General features: G+C 46.8%; 1 protein-coding gene across 1 annotated transcript in view; it reads right to left on the bottom strand.

Annotated features, from left to right (window-relative positions):
- THSD7B (thrombospondin type 1 domain containing 7B) overlaps positions 1–14,383 on the bottom strand; it is a 760,515-nt gene that overhangs the window by 332,357 nt on the left and 413,775 nt on the right. The window contains exon 11 of the mRNA XM_073647255.1: positions 5,848–5,980. Within this exon, the coding sequence (XP_073503356.1) occupies positions 5,848–5,980 (133 nt within the window). The remainder of the gene's footprint in view (positions 1–5,847; positions 5,981–14,383) is intronic.

Below are 14,383 nucleotides of genomic sequence, written 5' to 3' on the forward strand. Positions count from 1 at the left end.
GCCATTTATCTTCATAGATTCGCTGACAGATAAGTGAGAACCCGCAATCCGGACACATTGAACCGCGCGCTCGCTCTTTAGATGTTTCACATCACGTCTTTGTACATCCGTCTCCTGCTTCCTTGAAGTTGTCCAAAGGCAGAATAATTCCTCAGGTGCTGCACTCTCTACATCAATCCGAAAAGCTGGGAGCCTCAGAAAATGGGATCAGAAGCAGAGTTCCCTTTTGTTGTATGTGACCAGTCGCTCCCGGATATCGGGCCACGTGTTTATTAACATCATCGTATTTCTCTGATTTAGGATGAAACAGATTTATCCTGACATTGATCGTATTAAAGCATATAAACGCCTTCACAGCCATTAATATATTGTCACAGTGCCTCTAAAAAGAAAAAATTCAGCTTCTGTGCAGAACGATGTGTCACCATAGTAACAGACAACAATCCCTGTGTAGTCTGATCCTACTTTCTTCCATCTGATCACAGCTTTATGTTAAGGGGGTTCTTCACTTTTAAAAGTAAATTAGGCATCAAGTTCTTGATTAAGTTTTCTTACGCTTTGTGTATACGGCAGCTATGCAAACCAATGTGTATCCATGGTAACAGACAACAAACAAACCCTGTGCAGTCTGATCCTGCAGCTCCATCAGTTCCCTACTGCTCAGTCATTTGCTGAATGTAACTTAAAGGGGTTCTCCACTAAAAAATTAAATTTGGCTGTTTGCAGCCAGGGGCTAAAAAAAATAAGAATAAAAAAAAATATATACTTCCAACAACTCCTGTATTTAGCTCCACAGCTCCTGCTCCAAAAGTCACTGCCAGTGCGGTAGCGGTGATGTCACTGACCCCCAGTGACCTGACTGCTGCGGCCGCTAACAGGCAGCTGGGTCAAGAGCAGCCAATCAGCAGCCAGGATTGCCGGGGGGCGGGTATGCTTACTTTTATTGTTTTATCTCCCTGGATGTTAACTATTAAATCAGACTGCACAGGATTTCTTTGTTGTCTGTTACTATAGAGACACATAGATTTGCATAGGCGCTGTATACACAAAGGGTCCGTTTGGAGGTTTTTTTCAGACACTTTTCTTTTTTCCTGCTGTGGTATTCGTTGATGTTTTTTTGGGCCAAATAATGCGGGTGGTTCATGAACCTTACACAAAATCCAGAATGCTGTTTATTTTTGCTGTTAACATTTTTTGCGACTTTTTAGCACAAAAAAAAGCTGCATGTTTTGCTAAAATGATGTAAAATTTTGCATAATAATAATATACATGTACATAAAATTACTCCAGGGGGGCAGTGGACTATACCTGCCCAAAAATGTTGAGACTCTTTAAAAAGTCGCAATTGATGAATCAGCAGACAAATCTTTAAACACCCAAAACTGTACCCATAATGTCAAATAAACAAACTAAAAAACAAACAAACAGGCGATCACATAGAAAATAGATTTTAAAAAAGGTACAAACCAAAAGAAAAATGAGGCTGGGATGACAAAAATTACGCTCGTGTGCACCAAACCTCAAAGTGTTAGAACATTTTTTAATCAAGAGACCTATTGTAAAGTTATTTCATTTTAAATGCAGAAGCAAATTAAAAATTGCTTGTGAAGGTGGAAATACGGGGACAGTGGGGGCTACACGAATAATAGGTGTCCCCCTTGTTATAGCACTGGTGGCTCGTGCACCATACCCTTCTTCTCCTACCAGAAGCACTTGGTACTTTTTTTTTTTGTAATAAACACTGAATGTTTATTATTATTAAACAATAAATGTTATGTCAATTATAAGTCAACACTTTTTTTAGATTTTACAACATTTTTAACATTGAGAGGGATACAAGGGAAGAGGGGAGGTTAATGGGGGTGGGGGGTGGTAAAACAGGGAGAAAGGAGAAAATAGGTGGGGAATAAACCAAACAAACAGTACAAATAAGTCACTAAGAAGTAAAACTTGCATAATGAGAAAGTAAACAATGCTTTCAAGTACTATAATCGTTACATGAATATTGTTAAGGTATTTCTATAGCAAAATAAAAATACATAGTTTAATCTAAGAACTCTAAAGTTTCTGGCGCACTTGGTACTTTTTGACCCTTGGTCCAACTCAATCCAGGTTTCATGTCCTAGCAGGTTTTCTCTTTTTGAGGTCCCTTCTCTCCAGGGGCCCCATAGCAGTTGGATACATGAAGTGCACTATACTTTTTGAACATTTCAGCCTTTCTGCAGAATGGCAGGTTAGATTTATGGCAGTCTGTATTCTGCGAATGGAGCAGGAAACATTCCAGGAAAAATGTAATTCTGATTCAATGATCATGAACTGCCAAATGTGCACCCGAGGGAGGGAAATCATGGGTGGGGTCACCCGCTATTAGCACATATTGACATTGAATACGTTGGCGACTCTTCATAAGACAACCTGGATTATCCAAAACTCAAGTAATGAATTGACGTCAATCATTGGCTCATAGCGATAAATGAACAGAGATGAGGTTAATGCAGTCAGATCATCAGAATAAGTATGGGAGCGGAGAGACGTCGGCAGGAGGGGGCAGGTCAGGGTGCCGTCTGCGGTAATACCAGGAGACTCTTATTTTAGGTATAATCTGTAATTAATCCGACGTTCCACAAAACATAACTGTAATTATATCTCGGTGACACAGGTCGGCGGCTGATGGAAATTCGCCTTGAGATTCTTTCATTTTAAATACTGCGGAGAATTAATCTCCAGCAATATCGGAAAACATCGCTGCTGTTAATCAACTCGTGTAATCAATGACACCACATCGGCGCTGTTAATTAACCTCCATGGTTTGATCCAAACACAAAGAGGGAAGCTAAAAAATTGAGACAAAAGCGCAGGTAAGATACAGTTATATGAAAAAGTTTGGGCACCCCTATTAATCTTAAGCTTAATGTTTTATAAAAATTGGTGTTTTTGCAACAGCTATTTCTGCTTGATATATGTAATAACTGTTGGACACAGTAATGTTTCTGCCTTGAAATGAGGTTTATTGTACTAACAGAAAATGTGCAATCTGCATTCAAACAAAATTTGACAGGTGCATAAGTATGGGCACCCTTATCATTTTCTTGTTTTAAATACTCCTACCTACTTTTTACTGACTTACTAAAGCACTTTTTTTGGTTTTGTAACCTCATTGAGCTTTGAACTTCATAGCCAGGTGTATGCAATCATGAGAAAAGCTACTTAAAGTGGCCACTTGCAAGTTGTTCTCCTGTTTGAATCTCCTCTGAAGAGTGGCATCATGGGCTCCTCAAAACAACTGTCAAATGATCTGAAAACAAAGATTATTCAACATAGTTGTTCAGGGGAAGGATACAAAAAGCTGTCTCAGAGATTTAACCTGTCAGTTTCCACTGTGAGGAACATAGTAAGGAAATGGAAGAACACAGGGACAGTTCTTGTTAAGGCCAGAAGTGGCAGGCCAAGAAAATCATCAGAAAGGCAGAGAAGAAGAATGGTGAGATCAGTCAAGGACAATCCTCAGACCACCTCCAGAGAGCTGCAGCATCAACTTGCTGCAGATGGTGTCACTGTGCATTGGTCAACTATACAACGCACTTTGCACAAGGAGAAGCTGTATGGGAGAGTGATGCGAAAGAAGCCGTTTCTGCAAGCACGCCACAAACGGAGTCGGCTGAGGTATGCAAAAGCACATTTGGAGAAGCCAATTTATTTTTGGAAGAAGGTCCTGTGGACTGATGAAACCAAGATTGGGTTGTTTGGTCATACAAAAAGGAATTATGCATGGCGGCAAAAAAACACAGCATTCCAAGAAAAACACTTGCTACCCACAGTAAAATTTGGTGGAGGTTCCATCATACTTTGGGGCTGTGTGGCCAATGCCGGCACCGGGAATCTTGTTAAAGTTGAGGGACGAATGGATTCCACTCAGTATCAGCAGATTCTTGACAATAATGTTCAAGAATCAGTGATAAAGTTGAAGTTACGCAGGGGATGGATCTTTCAGCAAGACAATGATCCAAAACACCGCTCCAAATCTACTCAGGCATTCATGCAGAGGAACAATTACAATGTTCTGGAATGGCCATCCCAGTCCCCAGACCTGAATATCATTGAACATCTGTGGGATCATTTGAAGAGGGCTGTCCATGCTCGGCGACCATCAAACTTAACTGAACTGGAATTGTTTAGTAAAGAGGAATGGTCAAAAATACCTTCATCCAGGATCCAGGAACTCATTAAAAGCAACAGGAAGCGACTAGAGGCTGTTATTTTTGCAAAAGGAGGATCTACTAAATATTAATGTCACTTTTCTGGTGAGGTGCCCATACTTATGCACCTGTCAAATTTTGTTTGAATGCAGATTGCACATTTTCTGTTAGTACAATAAACCTCATTTCAAGGCAGAAACATTACTGTGTCCAACAGTTATTACATATATCAAACTGAAATAGCTGTTGCAAAAACACCAATTTTTATAAAACAATAAGCTTAAGATTAATAGGGGTGCCCAAACTTTTTCATATAACTGTATGTATTATATTGTATTATAATAGCCCCTTTTTTATTTTTTTACAGCCTTCACCATGCAGGATACATTATGTGATTATTTTATTAGTTTGGACCTCTAGGACCGTAGTGAAGCTTTGAAGGAAACAATATATTTATACTTTATTTTTTTCATTTTTGAAACTTTTTTTTTTTTTTTTACCGTTTTATTTTTAGTCCCATTAGGCGACTTGAACCCATGAATTATATATTATAGTACATAGTGATCTCCATTTAAAGGGTTATTCTTATCTTCAAAGATGCATATCGAAGAATAAAGCTTGTAAAAACAAGCACCTTTACATTTCACTGCTTATTAAAAATTTCAGCCGTGAAAGATATATTAAAACTTTTGTTTAGAGCCCGTTGCCTAGAAAACCGACCACCTCTGCTGTTTAGCTTGTAAGCACTGCTCTGAAGCTGGGTAGGACTAGTAGGTATCAGTGCACTGCAGTGATCCTGAACAGCTTTAAACAGTGCTTACAAGCTCAAAAGAAAAGAGCTTGTAAGCACTGTGCAAGGCAATAAGCCTCCAAGGCAATGAGCAGTAAACAAAGGAAAAGCGTTGATGTCTCAAAAACAGATGAAACATTTAATAAGCAGTACATTTCAAAAGTGCTTGTTTTTACAAGCACTATCTGACAATGTTCATCTATAAAGATGGGCATAGCCCTTTAAGACCTATGGCAGGGCTTACTAAGAGAACAAAGGTGGCAGACCAAGGGGCCTGAACAACCAATCGGCACATGACAATCATTACTCTGGAGGAGATGATGTATGCTGGCGAACAGTAACCGAGGACCCTTCCCCCCATCGTTTAATCATTTAGATACCATGGTCATTAATGACTGAGAAATCGAAGGCACTTGGACTCGACATGTGATCGTCATCAGAAGTTGTTAATGAAACAATATGCAGCAAAATGATGAGCTCCACCTAGTGGTGACGGAAGGCAGCCAGAAATTCCTCATTTTTTTTTTACGAAAGGGATAAGTGGCTCTAGATGTTATGCAGGACGGGACGCCGGTCCAGTGGCTGCATCCGTAGTTGCAGAGAACTTCCTCCTACCTGTCGGCATCTATTCTGATTAGTTGCAGCGTGACAAACACATAACATTGCCTACTAATCAGAAGAGGTGCTGGGGATGCTGGGAGTTAGGAGGACGTTCGCAGGGCTCTGGTCGGGTGGACATGGAGTTATAACATGGCTGCTTTACCAGGGTCCTCGAAATTTTTTCAACATTGAGGACCAATAGGAAGAGTCTTGTGGAAATGACGCCCCCTATCATAACTTGTACAGTACGACAGACTTTACCTGTACATAAGACAGATGGGGACATCCTCACATTCCCTCTCCTCATATAGAGTATCCGGACACTCCTGACCACCATTCACGGCATCTTGTAATAGTATCCTGTATCGCCATTGTTTGACTGCGGAGATGTTTCCTAAAATGGATTGAAATGGTGGAATTACTACACTGCTCAAAAAAATAAAGGGAACACTTAAACAACAGAATATAACTCCAAGTAAATCAAACTTCTGTGAAATCAAACTGTCCACTCAGGAAGCAACACTGATTGACAATCAATTTCACATGCTGTTGTGCAAATGGAATAGACTATATATGGAAATTATTGGCAATTATCAAGACACCCTCAATAAAGGAGTGGTTCTGCAGGTGGGGACCACTGACCACATCTCAGTACCAATGCTTTCTGGCTGATGTTTTGGTCTCTTTTGAACGTTGGTTGTGCTTTCACACTCGTGGTAGCATGAGACGGACTCTACAACCCACAGAAGTTGCTCAGGTAGTGCAGCTCATCCAGGATGGCACATCAATGCGAGCTGTGGCAAGAAGGTTTTCTGTATCTGTCAGCGTAGTGTCCAGAGGCTGGAGGCGCTACCAGGAGACAGGCCAGTACACCAGGAGACGGGGAGGGGGCCGTAGGAGGGCAACAACCCAGCAGCAGGACCGCTACCTCCACCTTTGTGCAAGAAGGAACAGGAGGAGCACTGCCAGAGCCCTGCAAAATGACCTCCAGCAGGCCACAAATGTACATGTGTCTGCACAAACGGTTAGAAACTGACTCCATGAGGGTGGTATGAGGGCCCGACGTCCACAGATGGGGGTTGTGCTCACAGCCCAACACCGTGCAGGATGATTGGCATTTGCCACAGAACACCAGGATTGGCAAAATCGCTACTGGCGCCCTATGCTCTTCACAGATGAAAGCAGGTTCACACTGAGCACATGTGACAGACGTGACAGAGTCTGGAGACGCCGTGGAGAGCGATCTTCTGCCTGCAACGTCCTTCAGCATGGCTGGTTTGGTAGTGGGTCAGTAATGGTGTGGGTTGGCATTTCTTTGGAGGGCCGCTCAGCCCTCCATGTGCTCGCCAGAGGTAGCCTGACTGCCATTAGGTAGCGAGATGAGATCTTCAGACCCCTTGTGAGACCATATGCTGGTGCGGTTGGCCCTGGTTTGGTTCCTCCTAATTCAGGACAATGCCAGACCTCATGTGGCTGGAGTGTGTCAGAAGTTCCTACAAGATGAAGGCATTGAAGCTATGGACTGGCCCACCCGTTCCCCAGACCTGAATCCGATTGAGCACATCTGGGACATCATGTCTCGCTCCATCCACCAACGTCACGTTGCACCACAGACTGTCCAGGAGTTGGCGGATGCTTTAGTCCAGGTCTGGGAGGAGATCCCACAGGAGACAATCCGCAACCTCATCAGGAGCATGCCCAGGCGTTGTAGGGAGGTCATACAGGCACGTGGAGGCCACACACAATACTCAGCCTCATCAGGAGCATGCCCAGGCATTGTAGGGAGGTTATACAGACACGTGGAGGCCACACACAATACTCAGCCTCATCAGGAGCATGCCCAGGCGTTGTAGGGAGGTCATACAGGCACGTGGAGGCCACACACAATACTCAGCCTCATCAGGAGCATGCCCAGGCGTTGTAGGGAGGTCATACAGGCACGTGGAGGCCACACACAATACTCAGCCTCATCAGGAGCATGCCCAGGCGTTGTAGGGAGGTCATACAGGCACGTGGAGGCCACACACAATACTGAGCCTCATTTTGACTTGTTTTAAGGACATTACATCAAAGTTGGATCAGCCTGTAGTGTGTTTTTCCACTTTAATTTTGGGGGTGACTCCAAATCCAGGTCTCCATTGGTTAATAAATTTGATTTCCATTGATGATTTTTGTGTGATTTTGTTGTCAGCACATTCAACTTTGTACAGAACAAAGTATTCAATGAGAATATTTCATTCATTCAGATCTAGGATGTGTTATTTCAGTGTTCCCTTTATTTTTTTGAGCAGTGTATATGAATAAGCCATCACGTTTACATTCCTTCTGCTCGTTACTACTTTGGGTGAGGTTGTCTTCAGAAAACATGTCCCTTAATCCACGGGCACATGAAGCCGCCTGCAGAGCTCTCACATCAGCGGGACGTCCCACCAAGGAGTCTCACTTGGAAAAATCCACAGATATAAATAAGTAGACAATGTCCAAATGGTTATCAAAGCTGAAATAGAAATGTATTATGTCCAATACGTATTGGCTACGTTTCCACATGCTATAGGTCTTCATCAAGCAACTTGGTAAAGAAGACCTACAACAGGTCGGATCGGTGCAGCCAACAAAAACGTGGGAAGCCCTATTTAATCCTATCTCTTGGAGCGTCCGAAGAGCAGTGATCGCTTCCTATAGAGACCAGTCCGGACATTGTTGTATTGCCCATTCTGCAACCTACCCCTTTTAAGACCACCGTAAATTTCAGGTGGAAGCTTGGAACGGATGACTCGATCCTTCTGTCACACTGGCACATTCCTATGGTATATGCATTAGCCTAGCACTATAGTATATACCAGGATTAAACCTGGGGAAAACTGCCTCATACGCACAGGGGGCTATTTAAATACTTAGGGGGTTTCTCCACTTCGGACTTGTTAGAAAAGCCTATTGACAATAATCAGATCACAAAGTGCCCACTACTAAGACCCCCCCAATGATCAGTTGTAATCTGTGGGACAACTTGCCAGGAAGTTTTCAATCATACTGCAGCGCCCCCAATAGGGGAAATTAAGTATTTCACAAAGCACCTTCATATCAACAGATTGTGAAGGACCTGTAGAGGAAGAGATCCTTTCGACTCCACTGAACAGAATATGTCCACCCACCACTATTTACTCATAGTTACCCACTAGGGTATATTATAGTGGGTTTCTAAATTAAGAATCAAACCAAAGACAACAAGAACACCCGATTCTTCAGGATTTTCTATGCACACATGTTAAGGATGACTTCAAACATAGGACGTTCATGGTCCAATGTGCGGACTCGCCCCGGGTCTCCTAAATCAAACACTGAATCATTGATGCCTTTAAGGTTGTTGAGTTTGAGTCAGGAGACCCGCGACTGGGTCAGACATAGCTGTCCATCTGGAGGGTGAGTGTTGGATGTCTGAAGACCAAGAGCCAAAATTAAGGGTGCCTATAACCCCAAGATGAGACTTATCTCTTCTTTTAAAGGGCAGTCAAAAACTTACAGGGATCCCCTTCTTCACAGACCTTACAAAATTAGTAATTAGCTCATAGATATTAGAAAAGCAATGGAGGCGCAAATAAGCACGAAGTCGTAGAAAATGGGGTGACATCAACCAGCGCCAGAAGAAGCCCAATTTTATTAATTGCCCCGGAGCCAATAAATGTCTACGTGCACCGGGGGTCATAAAGGGTCATAATAACTTTATAATTTACAGGATAAAAATAAGTATTTAGAGGGTTAAGTTTTCCCTCTCCTATTTATGGTCTAATGCATTCTGCTGAATGTTTTACATAGATACTTATCTCACACGCTGAGGAAAAGTGCTTTCCCCATGAACATTATATCATTTCTTTCTATAATTGTGCAGGTATTTTGAGCAGCTGATAATAGTAGCACAGATGGTGCAGATTCCATTCAAGGAGCGCGTAAGACTGTTATTCCTTTCATTAGTGCTTGAATGTTCAGGCAGTGTAGCCCAGGGACATGGCGGCTCTGTCAGGTTCACTGCGCGTTCAGCACGCTCCACTCACTATTCATTTGTATATTGGCTTTATATAGAACAAATACACAAAGACGTTCTTAATATTAAGCATCACAGCATAGATAATTCCAAAGATATACCGTATCTTAAATCAGGCTTCTGTACTTTATATTATCTGCCCCGAGGAGATGGGAAAGAGAAGTGACAACTATTCTGAACATATTTCTGGTCCAAGAATACGGTTGTCACTTATAATAATACTGACAAAAACAATAAGCCCAATGTACAAAAAAACTACTTTAATACTGCCCCCTATGTGCAAGAATATAACTACTATAATACTGCCCCCTATATACAAGAATATAACTACTATAATACTGCCCCGTATGTACAAGAATATAACTACTATAATACTGCCCCTATGTACAAGAATATAACTACTATAATACTGCCCCCTATATACAAGAATATAACTACTATAATACTGCTCCTATGTACAAGAATATAGCTACTATAATACTGCCCCGTATGTACAAGAATATAACTACTATAATACTGCCCCTATGTACAAGAATATAACTACTATAATGACGCGCCCCCTGGGCCATGTTGTTAGGGATACCCGGAGCCGGATCAGATGGGGGTTGTAGTCTCCGAGTGGCTGTGACCCGGTCCGTGCCCAGGGTGTCAAACTCAGTGTGCGGCAGTCCTTATAGATGTTATTAGTGTCGACTACGCCACCCGTTGATTTGCGGTCAAAAGGCCGCCGCTGCAAGATGGTCCGCTGAGGCTGGTGGTGTGTGTGCAGCTGCGGTAGTATAACCCCCAACGGGAGGGGTATAGCCTCAGGGGGTCAGCCGTGGAGGATGGTGGTTGTGAAGGTGCAGCAAGGAGACTCAGAGGCATAAAATGCAGTTCCAGGGTTTTACTTACTGGTGTTGCTCGGGTCACTGTGTACAGCAGTGACCACCCAAGCCGTGCTGCGTCCACCAGGTCCTGGACTCGGTCAACTCCCAGGCAACTCCGGAGTGTGGTCCTGAGCTCCCTTTCTGACTTGTCCTCCTCTCCGGCCTTCCCCACCAGGGATCCACCTAAGTCCGGCTCCCTCGGGCCTCTTGTTGGTAAACCCTTGTCTCTGGGTTCCCTGACCCTATTCTTGGTTTGCCTTCCGGGTGGATTTAGTGGGTGGTCGTGGCAGATCCTGCCCACGACCTCCGGTCTCTGGCTAAGGATTAGGGCCCTCCACCAGCTTGGGATCCGGTACCCTTGTGCCAACTCTTCACCCTCTGATCTAATTTTGGGTTCTTGGAGTTCCCTCTTCTCCCCCTCTGGGTCCTTCTTTCTCCTCTCTCTCTCTCTCTCTTGGCCTTGGAGCTGGCTGAGCTGCTCTGCTTCTCTGACTCAACTCTGACAGTCTGACCCTGATCTAAGATGGTTCCCACCTTATATACTCCCTCTATGTGTGAGCTCAGGTGACCAGCACCCAATGAGCTCCTAGCTTTACCCAGGCTGCTCCCCCTATCTGCCCCTACACTACTGGGATGTTCCACCCCCCTCCCACTCCAGCCAGGAACAGACACTGTCGTACCTGCACATAAACTGGTGGGAGTACCGTCGGTCTGTTCCCCGGAAATGGGATGTGTGTAGTGCATGCAGCTAACTGAGCTCAGCTCCACACTCCATCCTTACCCGGGAGTGGAATATCACACCTCTGGGTTGAGGTGCAATACCCCTGTAGCAGCCGAATCCTCAGGGTGCTACATTCCCCCCTGGTAAATCACAGCACGTCCTCGGGCTGTAAAATAACAAAACATCCAAAAACATACAATTTTTTTTTTTTCATAAACATCATAAACATATAAAACAATATATATATATCATAAAACTTTTCATATAAAACTCCTCATTAGAAACATTCTTGTTCCTCCGGCCACGGTGCAACTTGTGACCGGGTAAAGTGCGACAGTCTCTCTTGGAAGAAAACAGTTTCCTATAAAACCGGTAGGGGGCGCTTTAGGAAGCGCAACTATATACAAGGGAATTATGGCCGCTCTCAGTCCTCGGCCAGGTATTAGGGAGGATTGACCGCTCTCAGTCCTCGGTCAGTGGGAATAGGGACACACGGGTTTCAGTTCAATCTGCTGGTCCCAACGGGGACTATATTTTAACTAGAACAGTTCTTATACCCTGACGGGTAACTATGTACAGTCTCTCTCTACCGTACTTCAACGACGGCGTCCTCCTGCTCCTTCTTTAGATTCTTCAGACCCGTCCGGGTCCTCTTGCTCCTCCTCACACTGCAGCTCCTCCTCCGTCAGGCGATGCACATGGAGGGCGTAGGGTCCTTTGGCACACTTGTGCCGGGTGAAGGTGACCTCGTCCCCTACATACAGGTCACGACCTCTGTGTCCCTCTGGCAGATGGCTTTCTACGTCTCTGCGGGTGACAAAGACGTGCCGGGGGTGTGATGATCCCTGATGAAACCCCAACCGTGCTGCAGTTGGAATTTAATTACAGTCCCGGTGGCACGGGGACCGTGGGCTGCACGGGGGTTCCTCCGGGTCCGGCTCTTCTGCTCTGCGCTCTGGATTTGCAGCCGCTGCTCTCGGACCCGCCTCTCTCTCCTCTCCCGGTCGAAGACCTCTAACTGCTGCCGGCAGCACTCCGCACGTTCAGCTGCGGCCGCCCGCGTTTCTTGGGTGAATCCCATGAGGTCTCCTCCGGTGGGGTCCCACGCAAACTGCGCTTCCTCCAACGAGAGTGGGGTGATCTTAACGGGCTTCGGAACCGGAATCAGGGGCTCATCTAGGGGTCTTTCTTTTTGGAGCTCAAGTTGGTAATACTCCGGTGGCCATATAAAGGGCTGCCCATCCGGGCACGTATGCTGGGCGAACAGGTCTTCACCCAGGTGCGGCACTCTAGATGTTGAGGGCGCGGAGGTGGTAGCGGCGCCCAGATTTACCAGGCCTTGCGACCAGGCTTGGGGCACCCTGAAGGTGAAGGGCACCGTAAAGACGGCGGCGCCCGGGTGTTCCTGGCATTGCGACCAGGCCGGTGGTTCGGCAGAGGTAGGGGGCGCTGTTGGTACTGCGGCGCCCGGGGGCACTCGGCCTTGCGACCAGGCCGGTGGCGTCTCCTGCTTGGCCGCGCTCTGGATTGAGGCGCGTGACGTAGCAGGGGGCGTGGCCGCGGCTCCGGCCGCTTGAGGCCTAGCTTGGAGCGATGACGCAGCGGCTACGGGAACGGTGAGTGGGGCTTCAGGCTCTGCGACGGGGAGCTGGGGCAGGTTTACGGCTTCTGGGCACGGGATGCTGTCGTCCCCATTACCTGCCTTTATCTCTTCGGCTCCCTCCGCGGCGTCGTCTCCGGCCGTCGTCCCTCCTTCGCCGTCCTCAGAGGTGGACTTGCTCCTCGCTGCGGGTGGCATGCTTCGCTGGCGGGCTCCAGCCTGCTGGGCCATCTCTCGAGTCCACTCCGCCAGTGTTTCCTGCTGCACCCGGGCCATCCTCCGTGCGAGGCCCTCCAACGCGGTCTGTGCACGCTCCCGATCTCCGGGGAGCTGCGCCAGGATCTCCAGCAGGCCTTCTGGAGTGGCGACCTGCAACAGGCTCCTGACCACTGGGTCGGTGCTGCCTGACTCTCCCTTCATCTCCGGGTGTGTTCTCTCTGGACTCTCCTCCAGACTCCTCCAAGCTGCTCCCATCTTCTTTCTTTTGTTCTGTCTACGCCCATCCCGAGGGCGGTCCTGGGGCAACTGTGTGATTGCCAGTTCCAGGGGCAGTTCTCTCACGCTGATGGACATATCAATCATCACAGTCTCTGCTGGTGGGGGCGGTTTCCACTTTTGGCGCCATTTTCGGTCCTGGCCCACGATGGGAGGTGGCATCTTGCCATCCTTTGGCACGCCCATAATGGCGTCCGCTCTGCCAAGGCGGGAAACCCTCCCAGATGGCGGGAACCGCCTCCCAGCGGCGGGAAACTCCGCGGACGGCGGGAAAAGACCGCAGATGACGGGCAAATGGCGGGAACCGATTCGAGATGGCGTCCGATGGCGGGGACCCTCTGGAATTGGCGGGAGACTTCTTTTTGAGGTAAATGCGATCTTTTCTTCAGGCACGCAGTACCCGGTTGTTGCGGGCACGTGATCCTGCCGACTACGCCAAAGTTGACGCGCCCCCTGGGCCATGTTGTTAGGGATACCCGGAGCCGGATCAGATGGGGGTTGTAGTCTCCGAGTGGCTGTGACCCGGTCCGTGCCCAGGGTGTCAAACTCAGTGTGCGGCAGTCCTTATAGATGTTATTAGTGTCGACTACGCCACCCGTTGATTTGCGGTCAAAAGGCCGCCGCTGCAAGATGGTCCGCTGAGGCTGGTGGTGTGTGTGCAGCTGCGGTAGTATAACCCCCAACGGGAGGGGTATAGCCTCAGGGGGTCAGCCGTGGAGGATGGTGGTTGTGAAGGTGCAGCAAGGAGACTCAGAGGCATAAAATGCAGTTCCAGGGTTTTACTTACTGGTGTTGCTCGGGTCACTGTGTACAGCAGTGACCACCCAAGCCGTGCTGCGTCCACCAGGTCCTGGACTCGGTCAACTCCCAGGCAACTCCGGAGTGTGGTCCTGAGCTCCCTTTCTGACTTGTCCTCCTCTCCGGCCTTCCCCACCAGGGATCCACCTAAGTCCGGCTCCCTCGGGCCTCTTGTTGGTAAACCCTTGTCTCTGGGTTCCCTGACCCTATTCTTGGTTTGCCTTCCGGGTGGATTTAGTGGGTGGTCGTGGCAGATCCTGCCCACGACCTCCGGT

This window comes from Phyllobates terribilis, unplaced genomic scaffold, assembly GCF_046119375.1.
Source record: "Phyllobates terribilis strain yellow unplaced genomic scaffold, ASM4611937v1 Scaffold_9__5_contigs__length_417890890, whole genome shotgun sequence".
Lineage (NCBI taxonomy): Eukaryota > Metazoa > Chordata > Amphibia > Anura > Dendrobatidae > Phyllobates > Phyllobates terribilis.